Source organism: Ambystoma mexicanum, chromosome 3p, assembly GCF_040938575.1.
Source record: "Ambystoma mexicanum isolate Mex_15411 chromosome 3p, UKY_AmexF1_1, whole genome shotgun sequence".
Lineage (NCBI taxonomy): Eukaryota > Metazoa > Chordata > Amphibia > Caudata > Ambystomatidae > Ambystoma > Ambystoma mexicanum.
Window position 1 is genome coordinate 820,166,094 of NC_090925.1, and position 25,018 is coordinate 820,191,111.

At 42.3% G+C, this 25,018-nt stretch overlaps 1 protein-coding gene across 1 annotated transcript in view; it reads right to left on the reverse strand.

Annotated features, from left to right (window-relative positions):
• The window catches only part of LOC138580944 (putative DBH-like monooxygenase protein 2), a 298,284-nt gene that overhangs the window by 198,887 nt on the left and 74,379 nt on the right, over positions 1–25,018 (reverse strand). Inside the window, exon 2 of the mRNA XM_069651882.1 lies at positions 22,742–22,888. Within this exon, the coding sequence (XP_069507983.1) occupies positions 22,742–22,888 (147 nt within the window). The remainder of the gene's footprint in view (positions 1–22,741; positions 22,889–25,018) is intronic.

Consider the following 25,018-nt stretch of genomic DNA (forward strand, 5'->3'; position numbering starts at 1 on the left):
CTCCTCAGCCAGGTGATCTATGTCACTTTGAGCCCCTCCACCCCCCCTGCAGCATCGTTCCCTCTATGGCCCCCTTATACTTGCTGTTCAAGGGGACGCTGCTTGTGGTAGAACCTCTGAGTCTTCAATTCCCATTCCATAACTGGTCGGGCCGCCCCCACCCTCAGCCTTCAGAGTCGTTCTGCTCTCCATCCTTCGTCGGTGACGGAGTATTCATTTTTCTAAATTCCCTTGCGCCAGTTTTCCTTCTCCTGTCTCCCGACGGGCCAAGACCACTTGATCTGCCCACCCCCGGCCCTGTTGGACCCGTCTGGGGGATCGGTTCCGTCACATAATCCTGGATGGCTCCCCTTATGTCCTCCTCTGTGATCAGTGTCGTCTGTTGACCCATATATTCGAAGGCCAGAGAAAAAGGATAGCCCCATCTGTAGCGCACTCCCTTCTCCTTGAGCAGCTGCGTTAGGGGGCGGCACAGTCTGCGTTTGGCCAGTGTATAGGCGGAGAGATCCTGATAGATTGAGATCTGGGCATGGTTGTAAGTGATCTCCTGCGCTTTCCTGGCCTCCTCCGGCACTTTTGTCTTTTCCGTATAGTTATGGAACCGGACCAAAATCGACCGGGGGCCCCCTGCTCTTCCCCCTGCCCTGTGAACCCTGTTGAATGGGAGTTCCGTTGTCATCTCTTCTGCAAACAGGAGGGTGATGATGTCTCTCACCACTCGGGTAATATCTCTCTCCGTTTCACCTTCCGATTCGGGGACCCCGAAATATCTGATGTTGTTCCTCCTTTCCCTGTTTTCGAAATTGTCCATCTGCCTAGCCCATTCCTCATCCCTCTTCTCCAGGGCTGCTAGCCTCATGCCTGTTTGTACCTATTGGGTCACTGATGTCGATTGGTTGGTTTCCACCTGTAGCAACCTGTCCTCAACCTTCTCCACCCTTTGGTCCATTTTTTCGAATTTCTGGGCGATGTCTGAACGCATGTCCCTGATTTCTCGCAGGATTGAGGCAAAGCCCCTTTCCATTGCCGCTGTGGAAGGTGCCGAGGCCTCCGACTGGGCCATTTCTCTGTTAAGCCTTGAACCGTTGTTGCTACTTCCTGCCTCCTGATAGCGATATTCTTGCAGGGTCTCCTGCCAGTTCATCTGGTCGCCCTGTGGGCCCTGCCACTGAGTCTTCCGCAGCCCCGGTGGGGTCGAGGGATCCCCTCCCGGACTGGCCGGTGTTTTCCTTCCTGGGATACCCAGAGGGGAATCGGGGGAGAGGGGGTGCCGGGCCAGGGCCACCCCCCTCTTGTCTTTATTTGTCTTTGCTGCTGCTGGGGGCTCAATTCTGGGCGGGCACACGCCCCACCTACACCGGGCGGGGGCCTCACACCCAGTCCAGCTACCCTGTGGCTGTCGGAGTCTTCTTTTGCCCTCCTGGGGGAGGTTGGTTTGGTCGGCAGAGTCCTCTTGGCTGGGCCCGTGGGGTCTCTCCCTCAGGGTGGAGGGACAAAGCGCCAAGACCCTCGCCCCCCACCTGATGCCACTTGTCCACACTTAACTGTTTTTTTGGGGCGGGCACACGCCCTATGAGAATATCCAGGGGCCACCACCCACCTGCTCTCCAAACTGCAGGTCTCCGCACCTTCGCCTCTCCCCTCGGCACTCGACGCCCCTAAGCTCTGAGGGATCACGCGGGGGGAGGCGGGCTGTACTCCTATCCTCCGTGTAAGTCTGGTGAGGGCCTGTCTGCTCCCCGGCCGCCTCCCGGTGGTCTGTGCGTCCTATGTAGGGGACGCTCATGGGTTGGGCGGGAACGTTGTGGGATAGGGATGAGTCCCCTCTCGGGACGGCCCGAGGAGCTTCATGGGGGGCCTCCTCGCTTAGGCCCGTAGTGTTGCCGTCTTCACGTGACCAACGAGGGTCAGGGGGCTTCAAGCTCTTTTTTCTTTTTTTTAATTTTGTTTATTTGCCCCCCCAGGGTCCGGTGCCGGGGCTGCGGGTCCTCACCTCCTGTGAGCCCACGGGGCGCCGCCGCTTCACTCCAGGGCCACGCACCTGCTTCCTGGGGGCTCGGTGTCCTCGCTCCGCGTACGCCACCTGTGAGTGCAGGACGCGGGTCGGGGAGGGGAGAGTGGCCTCCCGGCGTGGTCTCTTTATTCCGGCGAGCCGCAGCTCCTCCTCTGGGTCTGCGGCCTTCCCAATCCCCTGCCGCTTTTCCCCTTGAGGCCGCGGGTCCATTCTCCGTCTCTCGGGTGTCCCCAGGCGTCGCTCTTTCTGGCGCGGGAAGCCCTGGAGAGTCACCAACCGCTCGGGCTCCTCTAATCCACCTCGGGGAGTCTCGGGGGGGCTCAATCCCCTGATTCAACCTGGCTTCGGCGGGAGCTTGGTACTCAAGCAGCCATTGCCTGTGCGCCCCCTGGTGGCTGATCCCCATATCATCTTTTTACCACTCCCCCACCCTTCCCAGCCCCTCTTTCCAACACCAAATAACACAAAATATGTTTTCCACACTTTTTCCCCACCGCACTGTCCGCGGACACTGGCGGCTGTCCGCGGATACAACATGGCGGGCTTTTCCAAAAATATGATGCAACGCTTTTTGCCATCCAATCAGCGGGTGCATCTGATGTCCTTGAACATCACGTGATCCTGTGGGCCAGTCAAAGGCCTGTCCGTAGACCGAACAGGGAAGTGAGTCCACAGGCCGATTCCACACATCACCAATTTATTTGACCTAATAACTACTGGATGGATTTACACCACATTTACAAAAGCACGCTTTCGGGACCAAGCCGCAACTCCTGCCAGAAATTTGGTGAAAATCCGTCGAGCGGAATGTGGCTGTAGGTGTGAGAAAAATTTCAATTGCGTCTATGGAAAAAACATACATTTGGGGACCCCCCATAACTTTGCCCCCCACTGCAAGAAACTTCACCAAACTTCGCAGAATTAATCTGATGGGGCAATATAATTTTTTTTGCCAAGTTTCATGAGGATTTGTCCAGGGAGGGCAAAGTTATAAGCCACCCAAAAATTGCCCTTCCTATGGGTTGAGCAACTTAACCATAACTACACAGCTGCTACACGTTCCAAGCCATTTTGTTCTTGGTCGTTTTTCTAAATCATGTGGCATCCCGTTTGAACCGGAGTGTGGTTTGCCTGCCCGTGGTAGGATTTGTTTTTTACATACATATATACATATATATAGATATATATATATTTATATATATATATAAATATCAAAGAAAGTTATGGTGGGTTTAAAAAGAATTGGAAAAAACCCTTTTACCAGAAATGTGAAAGTAGAATATTCCATTTGAGCCAGGTCACACATTCCACAACGCACCTAGTAGAACTGCCCTCTAAGAGAAAGATAATTTCCTGGAGAAACAAATGTGCATTTGGGGTAATTTGCATACCCACAGTGCCTTGCAGACGTGGCTCAGAACTGGAGGTGAACTTCTAGCGATGGCTACTGGGTGGCGTTGTTGGGAGTTGTAGGGGGTCCAGGGACTGATATTTCAACAGAAAGAGTTTCTGTAACCTCAGCTATAGACTTGAATAGCCAACATCTGAAAGGTTCCAATTAGCTTTATATCTAACAATAGAAAATAAAGTCAAAATAACTGACCCCTCAATAGTTTGCACATACTGCAATACAAAGCTTGATAATATCCAAATGCCATCACATGCTATCACTAATAACTAATATTCCCACTTCCAAAGACGCTCCAACAACTTAACTTGTATGAGAGCATTATAGTCCAAACAGTAAACCCATTTCAAGCTATAATACGCCATCACTTGAAAACAGCCAAATTGCCTCCATCTGAGTTACTAAAAGGCATTTGTGGCAAAGGAGTATATGTGCCATTACATCTTAAAGAAAATGTAGAAACTCTAGGCGTACAATGGCCAATAAATCCATCTTTGATTGTACTAGTTAATGGTGTAATAACAAAAGACAAAAATATTTGGCAGCAACTAGTCGACATAACCAAAGTTAGACAAGTTCTACAATATCTCAAAGAAAACAATGAATACTACAAATATATAAACATAGAGGAAAAATTAAAAGAAACCGGCCAAATAATTCAAGATTCACCACCAATTGGCCAATGTGAACGTGTAGATCCTGTTACTGCAGCCAACATTTTAGACAAGTATACAATTCACCCACCACACTCCAAAGACACCATAGAAGATGCATTAGAAACATAACAATACGAATCATGCCAAAGGATCCCCAATGAGCATATGGGAGAAAAGTGTAGAAGCATGTTCTTTTCCTCTACTCTTTCCTACAGGAAAAGGAGGAAGATATGATGAAAGAACCACACAAATTACTGCATCAGAATATCGCTCTTTACGAATGCATTCTGAAGACCCCAGATTCAGACAAAATGTAGAATGCATTGTCAACCTCCTGTTCGAAAGTCAACTAACTCTATGCTATGGAGTTGCACACATTAAAAACAGGCTCTAATGTTTTAAGCATGTCTGCTTCCCAACTGCTTCAAAAGATAAAAGATAAAGATTGAGTTTTGCAGTCAAGTATCACAAATCTCTTGACAAACATGCATGGTACAAAAGAATACTGGTTCCGATGTCATACTGATTCATGTTGTATGCTAAGGAACCTACGCCCACCCACATTGTTTGTTACTTTAAATTGTGCAGAATATGCATTGGATGACTTGCACGACTTCTTACGCACTGGAAACCAAAATAAAGAGGAAATAGACATAAAAACACCAGGAGAACTCTGTTCACTTGACCCTGTCAATGTATCAAGGTACTTTTACCATCGCTTCATTGCCATGCTGCAATTAATCTGCAAAAAAACTATCCCTCCACTCGAAGGATTGGAACACTTCTTTTGGAGAAAAGAATATTAATCAAGAGGAGCACCACACATCCACATGCTTTTGTGGATAAAGGATGCTCCCAAATTTGGCCATGACATTGATGCCACTGTTTTACAGTTTATTGAAAATACATTACCTGCGACATCCCTTCAGAAACCACACATACATACACAAATCTTACACTTCCAAAAACATATCTGTGGCAAATACTACTGATGTAGATATAAAAACAAAGGAAATACTATACCAAATGTCGCTTTTGCTTCCCTACACCGGTTTGCGCAAAAGGACAAGTAAATAGCTTGATGTCTTCTGTTAGACACAGTGTAAAAGGCAATCCCTCTAAAAACATATACACCATTAAACGAAATGAAGCATCCAAGTGCATCAATGATTACAATGCAATCATTGCCCTATTGTGGAATGCAAATATAGACATACAATACATTGCAGACCATTCCACTGCAGCTGCAAGATATGTCACAGCCTATCTCACCAAAGCTGAGAAAACAGAGCTAAAATACCTCTGGGATGACATATCACCTAAATGTACCCATGGAAGACTCTTCCCAAAAGTTGAAGGACTGCCTCTCGGCAGTGGAGATCTGGATGGGCAACAATTTGCTTAAACTAAATGGAGAGAAAACCGAGGTCTTGGTGGTTGGCCCTTACTCTGCAAGACATCTCTGGAGTTCAGAATACTGGCCTACATCCTTTGGCCCTTGTCCTGAACCTTCTACCTCAGTTAAGAGCATAGGCATTAAAATCATGGCCTCTGGCTCTAGAGAAACCCAAATTTCCGCAGTTTGTCAAACAGGTTTTGTCAAACTCAAAGTGCTGAAGAAGGTTCTTCACTTTCTCCCGATTGATTCCACATCAAAAATTGTGATTGCTGCCATCATGGAATCAATTGATTTTGTAATGGGATCTATCTTGGTCAACCAGAGGCTCTGCTTCAACGTCTTCAGATGCTCCAAAATTCTGCAGCTAGGTTCGCCCTAAATGCTCCTATAATGGCCCACTCTCATGACGTTCTACGCTGCCTCCACTGGCTCCGTTAGGAGCCGAGTGAAGTTTAACATTTTGTGTATCGTTCATCGTGCCATCCACATGTCGCTGCTGAGTTTCTCCAATCCAGACTCTCATCCTACAAACCTAAGAGGCCTTTCCGATCAGCCAATCAGTCTTGGCTGGTCTTTCCCTGTGCTTGCTCCATCGTTATGGAATGCCCTACCTCCCAGATTTGGGACATCCCTGTTTTCACTTCCTTTTTCGAAAGCAGCTAAAAACTCTTCTGTTCTTATTACTGTTTGCAATCTCACTCTCTCTTTAGTGCCTTGATGCCGCCAGGTCTTGCTGCGCTCTACACATTCTTATACAATACAATACAATACAATATGAAGCTGCGGACCGTTTAACGGGTACAGCCTTATATGGCAAATCTGAACACATTGGTGGGCTCTTTATTTAGCACCTGAGAACATATGGTGGCAGCATTGATTAAGTAGTGAGTCTCTATCCTTGGAGCGAGAAAATCCCACACTAAGATGGCCACCGGCCTCGACACGCATGCATAAGGTTGCCATGGCCACGTTGCATATATATATATATACACATGAGCGAGGCACCAGACCGGTAACCCGGTTGGCTGCCTCATATTCCGTGTTTGACAATACCTAGGGTAAGTCCTTTAACTTGACTTTCAACATCTGAAAATAGGAGGCAGCTCAGGCCACTCAAAAGTCCTAAGCGTTCTGCCGCAACCGGCAGTTACAGATATGGCTCTGATTGAATCCAGAGAGCGCCATATGACACTCCCAGGACATTATTATACAGTGCAGGTATGATCGTAGCAATGACCCATTTAGATGCACTTAAGCCAGGATGTATATAAACACACAGACCGTCCTAATATACGCGTGTACTTGAACTGATGACAACTTTTATAAAGTTGCCCGTAACATAGTCCATTGTATGTTTTCAATTTGTTAGAGAGGCAGATGACTCTCATGAGCAAACCTTGACTACGACAAAATCTCCCAGCGGGTCCACAATCAGCTATTGCTGGGTGAGTGTTACACTAATGCTCAATATCATATTCAAATATATATGAGGTTAAGTGGTGAACTTCGGTTGCAGGAGTATGCAGGAAAAACAATTGCAATATATTTGGTTTCACAGGCTGAACATACTTCAAGGCCACCTCATACCTGTCTGAGGTTAGTGTTTAGTGATACTTTATGGAACAAAGTTGATGAATCTAATAGAATAATGATGATCTTAAGTAAGGTGTTAATATTATTATTTGTTATACATTGTAGGTACACAGATGAACATGTAAATGTAGTTATACCTTTTTGAGATGAAAGACAACTCAAAGCCCTGAGGATGGATTGTATATCCGAAACTCGTCAGCAATTGTGTTAATCAAACTTGAGTTGACTTTCTATAGAAATGAAACTGTTAAAAAAAAGTGTATCGGTTTATGCAGAGGAGAAACGGTTGACACCTTTCTCTGGATTTGTAAAGTGTTCCATAATCAGAAGTTTTGTGTAACTGCGAATTGAACACAACACCAAGTTATTGGGTGGGTTTACACCCAATAAACAATAAATACTGATTTATTTCATGTAAGCTCTTTCAACATTGAAATGTGTTTCTGTAAAATATGACTGATGTTTGACCTTAGGGTCATGTCATTAGTATCAACTTTGAATTTGTATATGTGTTTGAGAAACCTAGAAGGACATCTGTCCACAGAGAATGCATTTGGGTTACCTGTTGGCAAAAGCAGGTTGGTTTGAACTAAATCTGAACACATTGTCTGGCTAAACCTTGGTCCAGCTTCATCCCGAAAAAGAGTACTAAAATCCTACCAAGAGATAGAAACAGTAGCCACAAATGATCCCAACAGCCAGGACATTTTAAAAAACAATTTAATTAACACATACTACCCAAACAGGAGTACTGCTTTTGAAAACATGTGCCTGTACGACATAACCCAAAACTACTCCTACAAAAACAATGTCACACAATATGAGACAACTGGCAAATATGCAATATCAACTTGTGAAGGAAGCCTAGTAAAACTTAAGAAACACAGCCTAATTAATCATATAAAGTTATAATTTAAATCTCTGCAACATAGAGAAAACTTTATTACATGACACTACTGCAACTGTTTAACCTTGGAGAACAGAAGAAGAATTAATAGGTGATCATGACTCATTTGAAGCTGCATTCAAAGCAAATGAAAGCAGTATAACAAATGTCAATTTCAAACAATACAAACAAATGTTGGACAATGAACCCCAACAAGAGGAAGAAATTGAAGACTAGATAAAGACACTCCTGAGGGCAGTCAACCTTCCCTTACATGAAGCCAAGAACCACTTGGAAAACCACTCATTCCAAATGAAGCAGAAATAGCCATGACAAATACCATGCATCAGTCTAAACAATCTGAAGAAGACTTGTCAGTGCTAAAATCACAGCTAAATGATGAACAACTCACCATTTATCTAGAAGTCACTGAAGAAATTGAACATGGTTTTAAACATGAAACTAAAACGTGTAGCTGTAAACATTATATACCTCTGCTCCTGTATGTAAATGGTGAAGCTGGTTCTGGTAAAACAGTCTTAATTAAAATAATCAGCACATTTCTGCAAAGCTTAACAATCAACAACCTTTCATCTGTTGTAACACCTCCACAGGTCTAGCTGCTTACAACATAGGAGGTCTAACTTTACACTGAGTGCTGCTCCTCGCAGTAGAAAACCAAAACAAATTTGAATACTACAAATTATCAGCAGAAGCTGCTACTGAAGTATGCAGAATTCTGAAACAAATGGTGACCATCCTCATGTTGGCTTTAATTCATATCAGAATGCAAGAAGTCCTAAAAACTGACTAGGAAGAACTGTTTGGAGGAAAACATGTTATTGTTTTCAGAGATCTCCCACAGTTAAAACCAGTAAACGGTCAACCTATTTTCAAAACATTAGGACACAAACAATTCCGTAACACACTAGGCAGATTTGGAAATGTAAATCTCTGGCAACATTTTCACTACAGAGAACTAAGTCAAAACATGTGCCAGTCTGCAGATCTCACCTTTGATAACATTTTAGAAAGTAGTAGAACTGGTCTGCTTACTAAAGATGCAAAATGCATCTTAAATACTAGACTAATCTGTGAGCTATATGGGCAAAACACATCTGCTTCTAACATCATGGAACAATTATCTGAACAAAATATAAAATGCATGTTCTTAATGCCAACCCTTGCAAGCTGTAGTCAATTTAATGATACAATGTTGAAAAAAGAAATGCAACCCATACTGCATATCAGCTCCACAGACAAACTAGAAGTGCACTGCATGACAGTACCTATGTGTCAACAAGCAACAGCACAATGAAATAGTTTAGAAAAATGTATCTCCAACACAGCTGGATTAGAATAAGTATTAACTCTGTGTCTAAACTGCAGAGTAATTCTTAAACGTAACCTTGACGTAGAAAAAGGTTTAGTCAATGGAGTAATTGGTACAGTTGTTGGCATCCAAGCATATCCACATGACAACAACAATCAGTTTGTCAACATCCCCTTTGGCAAACTTGCAGAAGTGATTTATGTATTTATTGGTCATTTATATAGCGCCTATACACTTAACAAGTGTTTCAAAGCGCTCCAACGAAGGGAGGGTGAGTAGTTAAACAAAATATTGACATTTTTTATAGGCATTGAAACATTCAGAATGGGCAAGTGCTGTGCGTTTAGTGGTACAACATAGGACAAGGAGGAATACAAACTGTTACAACATATGACATAATTATTGTACGAGCCTATTAGTCGTTTCAATAATGCAAGGGCTATTCATGAAGAAGAGGAGACAGGAGGGGGCAGGGTAAGATGAACAGAGAAAAATAAGTGCAAAAGGCACATTTGATGTTGTTTTTCCTTAGTAATTCTGTTATTGGTAAATTCTTTATTTGTGATTTCAAATCCCAAGGTGTCCATTTCGCTTGCCATGTCTAATAAAGTGTTTGCTGCGTTCTTTGTCTGAAAGTGTATAGCTACATTATTGGTTCGGTATTCTTGACGAAATTCTATCATCTGAATGTCCTTTGATTTAATAATTTGTAAGTTGGGAATTGCATGTAGTAACCGTTGAACATTCATTCTGTTCAGTACAATGTCCTTGTGTTTCTGCCATTTCGTTTTGATGTTAACAATTTTGTCTGAATATGAACCTCTTGGATCTTCAAAGCTAGAAAAAGTGTTAGCTGGGATTCTGCGATACACTACTCCAAACACATGAAACTAAGGCAATTGGTACACCTTACTCGCCTTACCCTTTCAAAAGAACTCTTTCAGATTCACAAAAAGAGAATCATCATAAGACATAAAAATGTTATCAAATCCTTGAAAATAGATAGTAATTCAAAAATTCATCAACTCATGATTGAAAACCTCTGTAGGGGTAAGGAGGTTAATTTTTGGGCGTCAGTAAACTCAATGTTAACTCTGGCTAGAGATAAATTAGATTGTCCATTTCTGAGGAGGTTTGGTATGCTTATTATCTCAAAAAATGTTCTCTCCCTTCCGCCTTCGTTGGGGACTCAGAATCCTTCTTGGAAACCCCAGCTCAGGGTGATTGCCCTTGGGATTGGGAGGACATCATTAGGGCGATTAATAAACTTAAGCCGTCAAGGGCACCGGGCCGAGGCGGCACCCCCCCCCTTCGCCGTGAAGGTGGAACCAGAATTGTGGGCTAAGGTATTAAAACCTATTTTTGAGTGCATTTTTGAGACCCATATTATACATAATTCATGGGCCCAAAGTATTATAGTGCCAGTGTTCAAAAAGGGTGCTATCCTTAATCCCCACAATTATAGACCTATAGCGCTCCTTGATGCGGCAAGTAAGGTCTTTGGTATCTTACTCTTAAGAGACCTTAATCAAGCAGTGAGAGTAAATTCCTGCCTAAGTAGATTTCAGGTTGGTTTCAGAGCCGAATTAGGCACTAGTCTGAATGGTACTATACTGGCTCATTTAAGAGATTATGTCCACCAATCTGACATAGGGGAGGTTGTCTTAGCATCCCTAGATCTCTCCAACACTTTTGATGGGGTTATTAGATCAAGACTCTGGGGTAAGATGCTGAAGATTAACATCCCACTTAAACTTGTACAGCTTTTAGCTCTCCTTCACACCAATACTTCTATTAGAGTTTGCCTATCTAAGGAGGGCACACTATCAGAGAATATACCAACTTATATAGGAGTGAAACAAGGCTGCTCCTTGGCACCACTGATGTTTAATTTGTATGTCAGCAATGTGGAGGGGATTTGGAGAGGACCTCTTATTGCACCGCTAGAATGGGTACGGTGACCATTGAATGGATGGCTTTTGCCGATGATTTTATTTTGTTAGACCGTACCACTAGGGGTCTTAGATTGAAGATGGGTCTTTTTTATCAATATGCTTTGCTTAACAATTTCTCTCCCAATGCTTCAAAATCACAAATATTTGTATTTTCTAAAAAAAACAAGAAAATAAACTATACCTGGTTTATGGGAGAAAAACCGGTGGAGCAGGTCCAGGCCACTACTTATTTAGGTTACAACCTAACTAATAAAGTAAGTCTTAAATCTTGGAGACAAAGCCTCTAGGATAAAGTGAAAAATCTTAGTTCACAAATGAAATTTTTGAAAGTTAGAACATGTACATTTTCACTTCTTCCTCTGAGGTGTTTTTATATGGCTAAATGCGAGCCAATATTATTGTATGGCCTGGACATCTGCACTCACAAAATTGGCCCTGTCCTGAACACGTTACAAGGAAAATTGTGGAAGGACCTACTCTATCTATCTATCCCTAATGCCATCATTCGAAGCGAGCTATGCTTGATTTCCTTGGAAACCAGATTTAAGTGGAAGAGGTTGTTGTTGTATAGAAAAATCATGGTTCCGCCTTACAACTCACTGTATGAAACTTTGTTTGAGTTGGTAAAAACTGAAACGGTTCCTTCTATCAAAAAATGTTGTCTTAAAATGAATTTTATTTTGGGCTCTTTGGCTCTAAAAACGGAAGATCTTATCCAACGTCCAGGGTTGGTAAAGAGGTTTTTATTGAGGGCGGATTGGGCTGACGGTACAAATAAGATTGGTGACCTTTCTACTTACAAGGAATATGAACGATATGGTCATGCAAGAGAATGTCTGCCCTTATATATTCAATGTTTTCCCTGCAAGAAGGTAGGATCAGTATACATGCGTTTTAGACTGAATCAGGTACCTACTCTGGAGAGGACAAGATATTGGTCCTCTAACACTGATACAGAGGGAGGGCTGTTGGAAACGAGGTGTCGCTTTTGTAAAATCCCGGCTGTCACTGAGACACTTAAACACTTAGGGCTTTTTTGTACTCATTTTGAGCCTATTCGTGCAATTTGTTTTAAGGGAGATTTGACAGAGACCTTGAGATGTCAGTTGATTTATTTTGGAGTCGGCTTAGGTGGGGATTTAGTATTTCTTTAACCTTGGTATTATATAGAATGATGGAGAGTATTATGGAAGAAATAGAAAACATTAATACATAGGCATAAAATGAATTTGGAAAGTGTATTTGATATATGTATTTTAAATTATTCTCTTTTAGAGATGGAGAACAATTGTTAATAGATCGATCTTATGTGTTTATTGTGATAAATTGTATTTGTATTTGTTGTTCTTCTTCCTATGTATGTAATAAGGTATTGTGTTTAATGTTGTGTAAGGTTTTATGTAACTATAGACGCAACAATAAAAAAAACGAAAAAAAAGCAAAGTAGTTTATATCTTTAGTCTTCCAATTTTCTATGTATGGGACGTTTTGATTCTTGGTTTCTTGGTCTTACTTTTTTTCTAGTGCTTGCTTCCTGTTCTGTATAGATTGTGAGTTCAGTATCTGAAATGTAATTGCACGTTAAGATGGAATTTTCATTAATTCTTGTGTTTACGATCCCCGATTGGATGAATTCATCCCCTCAGATGTCTTTGTCAATTACAATATACTCATCATCTATCATAATTGCTGCTTCTTCACCATAGTCTTCCCCATCCTCAATTGTGTATGTCGACAAATTCATCAAGCTTTCTCTTTGTTTATGACTGTCCTCCTTTGAGTTGTTTTTGGAATCTTCTAGTGCGGTCTTTGAATTGTTTGGCATTTGTGCTTTATTTTGTTCGAATTTCTTTATTTCTTGTTTTAATTGTAATAGTTTCGTCACTTGTTGTGGGATCCTTACGTTTCGTAACAAAGCCTGCGATCCTTTCATGTTACTTTTCGGTTTGGACGTTTTTTTTTCTTTAAACCCAGGGATTTGTTGTTTTGACTTTTCTTGATGTTTTGGTCCCTTTTGGGGGCCCTCAAATATTAGAAAAGTTGGAGTTCTTACTTCATTTGATCTTTTCTCGCTTTCTTTTTCCGTTGGTGCTATGGTATTAGTTATTTGGGCCATCTGCGTTCCCTGTTGTATTTGTAGGCTTCTTTCTTTCTCTTGTTGGTATACATATTGAGAGTTATTTCCCATGTGTTTCATCATGCCTATAAGGGCTGATGCCATATCATTCTTGTCATTTCTATCGGCTCTAGCAATGTCGAAGAGCCTAGCTTCCCATTGGGCCGAGCACTCTGCTTCCTTGTCCAGTCTCTCTTGCATTCGGACTACGAAAGCCTCTAGATTAATTTGTTTTGTATGTATAAGTGCAAGCAACGTCGCTTGGTCTTTCATGGTATTCTTGGTGATTTTCCTGTAATTTTAGGAACGGTATTAGTGCATGTGTGGAAGCCGCCATTAATGAGTTCTGGAGGTCTAGCATCGTCGTTGGTATAGGTTGTATTGGATTGTTTGCTTTATCGCAATCACAGTGTTGAACCTCTTTTTGTCTTTCTTCTCGTGTTCTTCTCGTATACTGATCTTGTCTTTCCATTTTTCTCCGATTGTGCCTTTCTGTCCTGTATTGTTGAATTTCTTTGTTGGTTTCTTTTTCGTTGCTATATCTGTCCATTACGTAATGTCTGTTTGTCTTTACCCTGTTGTGATGTTGTGATGTTGTAATTGTTTCTAAAAGTTTGGGGTCTTTTGAAGCAGCTGTGGAAGTCATTTCTCTTAAGGCGTCAGGTTCGTGGTTGAAGAGGGTATGCCCAAAAAGTTGGGATCTCTTTTCATGGTTTCCGTTATGTCTAGAGATAGTCTCGCCATTTTCTCTATTTCTGGATGTAACCTGGGTGACATGTGATTACTTTCGATGTTTTGTGAACTATATCAATTTGGCACGTTCCGCTCTTAACTTCAGAGTCGCTAGCGGGGTAGTGCCATTTTCTATCAGTTGTTCTTCTTTATTTTTGCCTGCTTGATTTGGTTTCACTTCCTCAACAGATGTTTTGTCTTTTATCGATGTTACTTCAACTGCTTCTTGCATGTCCATCTGATTGGTTCTCAGTGGAGGATTCTTGTTACTTGTGTTCATTATTACTGATGTATCATGAGATTCCATTTTAGTCTCTTCTGTGTTGGTACATCTCTGAATACCAATGTCCATTTCTTCAGTAGGAAGAGCGTCATCATCATTCTCGACACAGTGTTGTTGACCATTATCAGACTCTGGCTCTGAGTTATTTTGTACATCTGTGTCTTGTGTCTTTTGTTCTCTCTCTGGTTTATGTTTTGTCTAGATTTTTCTACTCCTTCAATTTAATTCATCTCTGTTGGTTTTTTCATCCTTATTATATGAGGTAGAATCGAAGTGTTATGTAGAGTTTCTGCATTCTTACTTTTCTTCATCTGATGGCGTGTCTTTGGACCAGTCGATGCCACTAAATTGGCGACTTATGACTATGTAAGTTTCGAGTATTCTTTCTCCTGTGTTCTTATATGTACTGTTCTTACGGGTGTGGTTGAATTGTACAACGGCTCAATCGGTCGAAATCCGGGTTTATTCCCTAATAATTTGGGGGTTAGAATCCACTTTGGGTTTGATAAGTCTCTGACTCGTAATATTCAGGGGATCAAAGGCACGGCTGCACGCATTTTCCCCAAGAACTTGGTGCTCTGTTAAAATTTTGAGCTAATCTAGGCACTCATCTATTAGCTCTATTTTAGGAGGGTGCTTTATAGTCCATCTAACTATGTCCGTTAGATATAGTATTCTGGGGATCAAAGGCAGAGGTGCCTACAGTCACACCCAGAAACTTCATGCTCTGTTCAAATTTTTGCTGTAATCTTGTTCCACTCTCAAACAGTTCATCTATTGGGTGTCTCCGAGACCAACAATTCTCTGCATTGACAATGGAAATTTAGGATTAGTTGTTTTCTTTTCAGTTTCTTACACTTCTATTTCTTCTGGAGCACAGGTAATCTGAGCCTCTAGGGACGGCAGATATATGTCTCCTTACTGGGTCGTATGAGTTGCTTCAAATATAGTGTTGGTTGTGGTCTGTTCTCAGTCCTGTAGCAGCTTGCTCCGCGCCAGAGTCGTTTTCTGCGTCTTGGTGTATTTATCTGCTGTGTTTGTTATTTTTCACTCATTCGTACTGTTTGAGTCATTAAATGTAAATTGTTATTACTGCTTTCTTGTGCGTCTGGGCTCAAAGGCACAAGCCCACAGTAGCTCTGTCGCACATGAGTTATTGCTCTGCTCGTTTTTTGGGAAATTTGGGACCTGTTTGGACTGGCGAAATTGCAGCAGAATTATATTTGTCAGTATGTAAATGTAAAGCACTGCAGGTTGAGACAGCGGATCGAATGGCCTAGCCCCGTTGACACGTAGTGTTAGCGAACACTACAACACTTCAATGTGAGCAAAAGAGTGAACTACGAGGTTATGGCAGCAGCAGTAGCAATTTGCGCCCAATTTTTTTGATTGTCTTCTTTTTTTACAGTATTGTCATCTGGTTGAGGGAAGGCACTGTAAGTGCGGGGAATTGCAAAGCAAAAAGTAAAAGGCGAGGCAAGCGTGACCGGCAGATAGAAGAGTCACGTCTCGTCTCGAGCGACTAAGCATACAGCAGACTAACGCTGCTGGCAGGCAGGTGGGTAGGGGAGAATACAATAGGAATACAGGCATACAGGTGGGCGACCTTTCCAGCGCAGGATGGTTCTCTGTCTCTATCTCAGCCGTGTAACGCAAGTCACAAACTGCAAGCCGAAACCCGCTTGGCTGGTTCCAACCGTTCCAATTGCTCGTAGTGCAGCATTTCTCCCAGGCACTCTCAGACACCAGCACCAATGCCAGCACCAGTGATTTCCTACGCTCTCTCCTCTGCCCTGCTCAGTCCGAATTGATTCGAGGAAAGGACCTCACACGAACATGCGTACAGCCGTCAAGCCGCACTGAATCTCGCACTGACAACAGAGTCAGAACATCAGCTGCACATCCCTAATGAACGATTTGTGTATGTATCCATAACAAATTGTGAATCCATTCCATTTCACCAACTTCTGCAGAATGCCAATCCTAGCATATTATACCCGTTTTGTAATTCAGACAATCGTTCCAACATACAAATAAAATTAGAAGGCCAATATGTGATACTAATACTTCTAAGGTACAATGCAGATGGTACCAAAAACAACTGTAAGCTTACTAGCTATACACACGGCCAAGTATCTCTTGGCAAGAAAACCTTCACAACATTGGGCATAACCTACCACACTGGTGCTACAACAACTTCAGGCCAATATACCGCATATGTCAAAAAAAGAAGTGGTTGGTTTGAATGTAATGACACCTCCGTTACTCGGAAACATAGGTTACCAGCAAATCTAACAAATGCCTACTTAATATTCTGTCAACACAAATTTAGTCACTAAAGTATAGCACAATGAACAGTTAGAATACGCCAATAGGTATCTAACTGCTTCAAAAATACCCTTCATTGCAATACACTTCAAATATACCATCACAGTTCTTATTACTGCAATACTTCTTATAAAATCCAAAATAATTACAATACCTCAATTTTACCACCAAATGCCTACTTAATATTCTTTCACCCCAAATTTACTCACTAAACTATAGTATAATAAACAGTTAGAATACGCCAACGGGTATCTAACTACCTTTAAAAAAAAACTCATTGTAATACACTTCAAATATGCCATCACAGTTATTCTTACTGCAAAACTTCTTGTTAAGTCCAATATAGTTAGAATATGGCAACAGGTAGCTAACTACTTTAAACAGTCCCTTAATTACAACATACTTCAAACAAACATATTATCAGACTTGCACTCACATAATTATAGTTGTTTTTTTTTACCCTCTATGGATTATTTTCCCCGATGATTATTTCATTTCAATACAACAACAGTGTAGCACACACTACTGTTATACCAAACATAGTACATAGACTGTACTATTCATGAGGGGCAAAAGAAGTTAATCTATATGTAAAATTGTATGTAATTAAAGCTTTCAAAGTATCCTGCTTAACAAATGATATTGTTTTTCACAGAAAAAGAACCAGAGATTGCAGTTTTATTACCGTATGCAACTAAGTAACCATACAAAGTGTTATCCTATTTGTTATCTTCACAAAGATACAAATGCATATTCCATAAGCACTATCCTCAACTGTACTACAATCATAAATACCATATACACTACAATTATATAATTCCACCATATTACAAATACTCTTTACTCCCCCTACAGTTCCTATAATTACTATACACATATTACTATAGTATGTGTGGCCAGATTCTTAGGGGCATGGCCGCAAACCACCACAATATAACTAAACCATATAACAAAGTACTTGCAATACACTTTCAAATAACAAGACCCACCCAGAACCCCCTGCAATCCAAATGATGTCCGCGGACAGCAAAATTTACCACGGACTCGGTACCAGCACACCCTTTTTCACCTATAAAAACGTCACTATGTCAACTTCATTCCAATCTACCACCCTTTCCAAGCCTTCTTTCGGCCACCAAGTAACCCCACATGTGTTTTCCAGACTATTTTCTCACTGCGCTGTCTGTGGTCAGCGGCGATGTCTGAGGAGTCGGCAGTACCTGCAAATGCTTTTTTTACCTGTAAAGACAGCTCCATATCAACTTTTGTCCACTCCCCCACCCTTTCGAGGCCCTCTTTCAGCCACCAAATAACCCCCAATGTGTTATCCAGACTTTTTGCTCACCGCTCTGTCCGTGGTCAGTGGAATTGTCCGCAGACTCGGCGGCACCTGCAAAACCTTTTTTCACCTATAAAAACAGCTCCATATCAACTTTATTGCACTCCCCCACCCTTTCCAGGCTCTCTTTCAGCCACCAAATAACAACAAATGTGTTTTCCAGGCTTTTTTCTCACTACGCTGTCTGCGATCAGCGGCGATGTCGAAGACTCGGCAGCAACTGCAAACCTTTTTTTCACCTATAGTAGCAGCTCCATATAACATGTTCTCCACTCCCCTACCCTTTCCAGGCCCTCTTTCGGCCACCAAATAACCCCAGATGAGTTTCCCAGACTTTTTGCTCATTGTGGTGTTCACGGTCAGCAGGGGCTGTCCGAGGATCCAACATGGCGACCATTTCAAAAATTATGACGCACCTCTTGTTTTTCACCATTCAATCAGCATGCGTCTTTGGTATCCACGGGCACCAAGACACCCCCTGATTGGTCCAGAGGTGTCCGCGGACCCCGAATCAGGAAATGAGTCCACAGACCGGACCCAGATATCACTAATTTTTTTGTACTTACTTTTTGGCCATTTATTTTATAAAACTACTGGACAGATTTACACCAAATCTAAAAAGGCCGCTTTCGGGACCAAGCTGTCTCTCCTGGGGCAAGTTTGGCAATAATCTATCCAGCGGTTTGGGCTGTAGGCGCGATCAAACATTATTTTCAATTGCGTCTATGAGGATTTCCAAAATGTTGGGACCCCCTCTATAAGATATATATCTATATTACAGGGGTTGCGGTAGCAGCCCTGTAGTCATGGTTAAGTTGCTCAGCGCATTGGGCAGCTTATAACTTTTGCCCACCTAGACGAATCCTCACCAAACTTTGCAAATTAAGCATATGACCATCTTGGATTGATTCTGCAAAGTTTGGTGATTTTTCGGCTAGGGGAGGGCAATGTTATAGGGGGGTTCCAAAATGTGTGGTTTCCCTCATAGACGCAATGGAAATAAAATGCGCTCACCCCTACAGCCCAAATCGCTGGACGGAATTCCACCAAATATGCAGCAGGAGCGGCAGCTTGGTCCCAAAAGCATGCTTTTGTAAATTTGGTGTAAATCCTTCCAGTAGTTTGTTTTAAAATGGCTGAAAATTAGGTTAAATAAAATTAGTGATATCTGGGTTCGGTTCGTGAACTCACTTCCCTATTCGGTCCGCGGACACCTTCCTGGACCAATCAGGGCCTGTGTGATTTTCGTGGATATCAGACGCGCCCGCTGGTTGGATGGTGAAAAACGTGAGCTGCATCAGATATATTTAAACGGACGCCATGTTGGACATCACAGTTTTAACATATTAAAAAACACAACATTGCACCTGTGAAATTAATCAAACAATCTCTGGGGACGTGATGGGTGATGAGGATGGGATGGGATATGGCCATAAAAAGCAAACAAACGGGTGGTTTTCTGCCTTCATATTTCACAAACAATTCAGGGACAGCACTATAATGTTCTTGAACATCTCTGATGTTTGGGGGAATCCATACATATTTTTTCATAACAGGGTTGGTGAAAAGCAGTTTTTGGACGGCTTATAACTTTGCGGTCACTGAATGAATCTGCATGACATTTTGTGATATCATTTTAGATCTCAACTTGAATGGTTCCACAAGGTTTGGTGCTGTTTTTCCAAGAGGGAACAAAATTAGAAGGGGGGTCCCAAAATATTTGAAAGGTTTATACATTTGGTGTCGTTTCACGAATCTGCACAAATGTTTACAAACAGATTTAAGACCCAGATTGGAATGTGTTTGCAAAGTTTAGTGGGATTTTGTGAAGAGGGCGCAAAATTAGAGGGTGGGTTTGAACATTTTTAGATCGCTTACAACTTAGTTGTCTTTTGACGAATGTGTACAAAAGATCTGAGAAAGATTATAGACCCAAACTTGAATGTTTGTGCAAAGTCTGAATGGATTGTGTTAAGTGGGAGCTAAGTTATGACTAGCTCCTGTATGTACATTTTGATACTTTTCAAAAAAATAAAACATGGACGGATCTGGACGGATCTGCAGCAAAGTTGTGCAAGGAGCATTGGCATGGATCTGAAAGCATGGTTTTACAAATGTGTCTGTGCTTTATTTTTTGAAAAGTGTAATAATGTAGGTATAAAAAATAGTGATATACATTTGGTGACTGAGGTATAGGCTGTAACCATGGGCAGTTGCTAGATAGTACGAGACATGGATTGTGGTCATGGGCAGTGGCCAGATTATCCGAGTCATAGCCAAAGGCCATGACTCGGATAATCTGCCTACTGGCTATGACCACAAGGGACTGGCAATGTGGTTGAACTGGGCATGGGCAGCAGGGAATGGCTAGGTGGTCATGTTTTTCAAAATCAGGATAGGTTTGAATGGGAAAAAACGTTTTTCCTGTGGCTAAAATTCTGCCAGTGGCTACAGCTCGAAGTGCTGCACAGAATTGCATCTACAGTTCGCAGTGACTACCGTTGCATACACTCTGAGACAATGCTAATCAGCAGATAATAACTGAGGACGCTGAACCAGGTGCCCACGTGGTCAACAGGCCACCCCTTGAAATCCTTACCCACCTTTATTTGAGACCATGCCAGGACAAGATAGTGGAATTGCATGCCACACTCATTTCACAACCTTGCAGCAATGACTGGCCTACAATCCACACTCATAGAGAGTCAAAACACGTGTCGGCTGACTTGTAACAACAAATACAGCAGCAACATTGGTTTTAAGCCTTCTTTATTACGATAATAGTTACTTATTAAATAACCCAGTGCTAAAGTGAACAGGGCTCACTCTCCCATTCGAAACCTAACACTTGAAGAAGCAAGCGCACCTTTACAAAAGAATCCCACCAGTAGTAGCAGGGTGATCGGTTTCAAGTACTAGATGAAGCGCAGTGATCTACCCATTCTACCGCCCTGCAATTACTTGATAATCATGTACTCTGATTATTGGGGCATGCAGCATGGATGTGAATGGGAACAAATATTTTTCTTGCAGCTACAGCCTGAAGTGCTGGACTGAATTACAAAAAAACCTGCGCGAGCAGCATTAGTAAGGACCTGAAAGCATGCTTTTGCAAATCTGTTTTTTCACTGAATTTCAAAAGTTTTTATTAGTGCAACTTGACCATAACGTCCCTTTAACAGTTTATATACATATATATATATATATGAATTTTGCTCACTATTTTCAAATTGTATTTTGCCCAAGTTTTCTTTCTATAGTTCCAAAGGTATTTTTCTCATGGATTTCCCAAGCCATTCTGCTCATCAATTGAATTCATGTGCTTAATTTACTCTGTCAATTAATTTGACATTGAACTTTGCTCATGCATTTCCCATTGTACTCTTCTCGGAAAAGTTCGATTGTATTTTGCCCATCCATCTCCCAATGCATCCCGTTCATTAGTTGTCCATTGTATTCTGCTTGTAAATTTCCATGTATACATTTTTGCTATGAATTGACCACTGCATTCAGCTCATGAATGTTACATTGCATTGTCTTCGCTCATTAGTGCCTTATTGCCGTATTCCTCTGAATATACAAATATATTTTGTTTATGAGAGCCACATTGTAATGTAATGATCATTAACCCTCGTCCTGGGAGGATAGCTCAGCGGCAACGTGAGCGTCTTGGAAGCAAGACGACATAAAGCAACGCAGGTTCGATCCCTGGTTCCACGCTTAAAGATCTCTGGGTGTTTGAACGCATTATAAATACGCAACTGAGACAAAAACAATTGCGCAACTATAAAAAAAAAAAACACAATTCCGGTAAATTTGCTATTCCTGTGCTTTCAAAATGTTTTTTATTGTGCTAACAAATCATTTCTCTTCCTAGTCTTTCTTCTCTCGAAATTCTATCACATTTTGCACATTGCATGACTTTCCCATACATTTTGCCCATGAATTTCACATGATATTCTGCTGAATGCTTGTGTCTCTTCTGTTAGTGGGATGTTCCAGTAGCCACCGCATCATTTAAACTTCTCCTAAGCCTTGCCCTCTGGACCCTAACAAAATGGAGTACAAGCGCGAGATGCAATTGGTAGCACATTTTATTTCTGGAGTGACATGAGTTTCTCCTGGGAAGGTGACCGAGGGAAAGGGACTGCTACCCCAGAGAGGTGCACCAACTAATATTAACCTATGCGCCAATCATGTGCCAGCCCAGCAGCTGAACCGGAGACGGAACATGGTTTGTCAGCCCACCTTTGGGCTAATTTCAGGTCCCAATGCACACCCCACCACTGCAAGGTTGTGAAACGCTCTTAAGTGGTGGCCCATCACGGCCCCTTCACTTTCCTAGGCAGAACAACCTTCTGGCTTCTGAGACTCATTCGGAAACGCCTGGAAACTCCAAGGGGTAGGCAGGCTATTGGGCTGACTAACCTGGTTCGTGAAGTGCAACACCACACCGGTGGGACGGTGCCGAGGATATGTGCCAGCTGCATATATATAGAGGACAGCTGGTCTGTCATCCGAATGCAACCAGGACTCTCAGCATTTTAAAATCAGAGCCACTCTGTGTCCAAAGGGAGTTGATCAGGGAAACCAGGGCACGTGGTCATCTTAAAAATATATGCAAAAAAAACGATTTTATGTTTCACGGTCGCCATGATGGACAAAGCAGAAAATTGTACCTGAGCTCAAGTCAACTCACCGTTATGTCCATGTCATTGGGGTCACATGTTCGGAAGGGGCGGCTAAATCGCATGACGGTGGAGCTCCCGTTTTCAGCCAGTGATATCAGTTTGTAGTCTTGCTTCTCATCCACTGCCGGAAGGGTCTTCCCAACGCTGTGGTAGTCCTGCGGGGTACCAAGAAAGGATCAATCAATGCACTTATGGAATTTAGCGATTGAGAATATAGCGCACTGGATCCTCTCTCTAACTCCCATCTTCGAGAGCCTCCATCAGGCCAGGTCTTCAAGATAACCACTGCCTGCGTAAATACCAGCCATTTGCAGTCACTGTATTCACGTGTATTTTGAGTGGATATCCTAAAACCCTGGGGTGAATATGGTTCTCTAGCACTAGACCTGGCTATACCTGCATGTGGACAGACAAGTTGATGCTGTAGTCTAAGGAGGTGCATGGTGCAGCAGGACACTTCCCTGGGATTTCATTAGGGGGATTAGTGAAGTTGTTGCACTTTTTCATAGAACCCTATATTTAGCCTGGAACCATTAATTACATTTTGCTTCAACATTTGTGGCCCCAATACATACTGTCTAAATTTGCAGACTATAGACTATAGAGCAGTGTAGTATCTTGAAACTATCACTAAGGAACATATTATTAACCGTGTGCAAAACAGCATGGATTTTGCTAGGATATGTCCTGCCAAACTTCCGCCAGATTATTTGAGATGCTGAGCAACCATAGTGACTTAAGGAATTTGGATAGTTAACGGACTGAAACAAACAAGGGTTCTCTTAGAAGCAAATCACACGAGAATCATCATAGTTTGCGCGCAACTGGACTCAATGTTTTCCAAGAGTCATTCTTCAGGAAGGTAAAAATAATGACAGAGGGTATGTATGAGTGGAGCGCGGTGTGTGGCGGCAATCTACGGGAATCCGTACTTCACTGCCATTGAGACACGACTACAGTTGCAAGAATGCATTATGCCCAAATCGTTACTGATACACAGGATATTTGATCTGCCTCAATCGGTATAAGTTTGCACACCTAAGTGTTTGATCCACACCACTTGATCATTACACTTTGCAAATGTCAGAATGTCTTCTGTTACTCATTAAAGAAGCCCACATAGAGGACCATCATGTCCCAGAATGCACTTTGCCTCCGCGCAGCTGTCCCCAGAGAAATACAGGTCCCCCAGAAGGTGCCTTTTACACTGAATAAAACCACATCAAAGTTAGAATGCACCGTGACTGACTTGAAAATGCTGACTCAGGACTATGTACCCCATTTACCGTCTGGCCTCCATTTTTGCAAATGCCTCCTCAACAATACTAGAGGCCACAAGACCCACACGGATTTTATCAGTTTAGATTTCCCCACACAGGCCTGCATGTCAAGGAATGCCCATTGCTCGGATTAGAAGCAGATGACTAAATGCACTCTCGAATAGTGCACATGCCACCAGAGGACTACACGCCCAGAATGCACGTTCCATCACTTAATGTAGATATAATGAAAATACAGTCTCACTCAGTTCAGATCCTTCCCCAAAAGAGCAACATGCCCCAAAATGCCCTCTGTCTCATTCTGGTCAGAGGGCCTTACTGAACAACACACAATACACACCATCTAGCATACTTGGGGCAAATGTCCCTGAAATACAAAATAAACTGTAGAGCATTTGCTTCTTCAAATTGGCCATTACTTTTAGCTGCAAATAACAGGAGACCACCCTCCTAAATGATACCTATGAACGAACACACACACACGGAAGCGCGCACACACACACACACATTAAAACAGTGAGCAGTCAACAAATCGAGCTAACGCATGTACTTAACGTTCCCTCCAAAATCTCCCAGATGCAATGATCGAAGTGAGCGGGAACGGTCGGGAGCAGTGTTCCACTACTTTTATTTTTTTTTCTGTTTACCATTCCTGTACGTTTTACGACCATATTCACCATTCTATATAGAGGTTTTGTCTACTCATGTCCCTTTGCAAGTGTAAAGTAGTAATAGGAGCCTAGTTACTAGTCAATTGGACTATTGGAATGCTCCGGCCGCAACATGTGTCACATGCTGCATAATGCTTCCACCTATCCTCTCCCATGCCGAGACCACAGTTCCACTTGTTTTTTCGGTACACTTCTACCACTGCCAGATGTGTCTTACAAATGTACCTTGTTGTTTCCCATATCCCATGGACGTACCCGGACATTTTCCCTAATGTTCTCTGAGATGTTCCAGGCAAAACCCCTTAATATGTTCTCCAAATCTCCTTGATGTTCC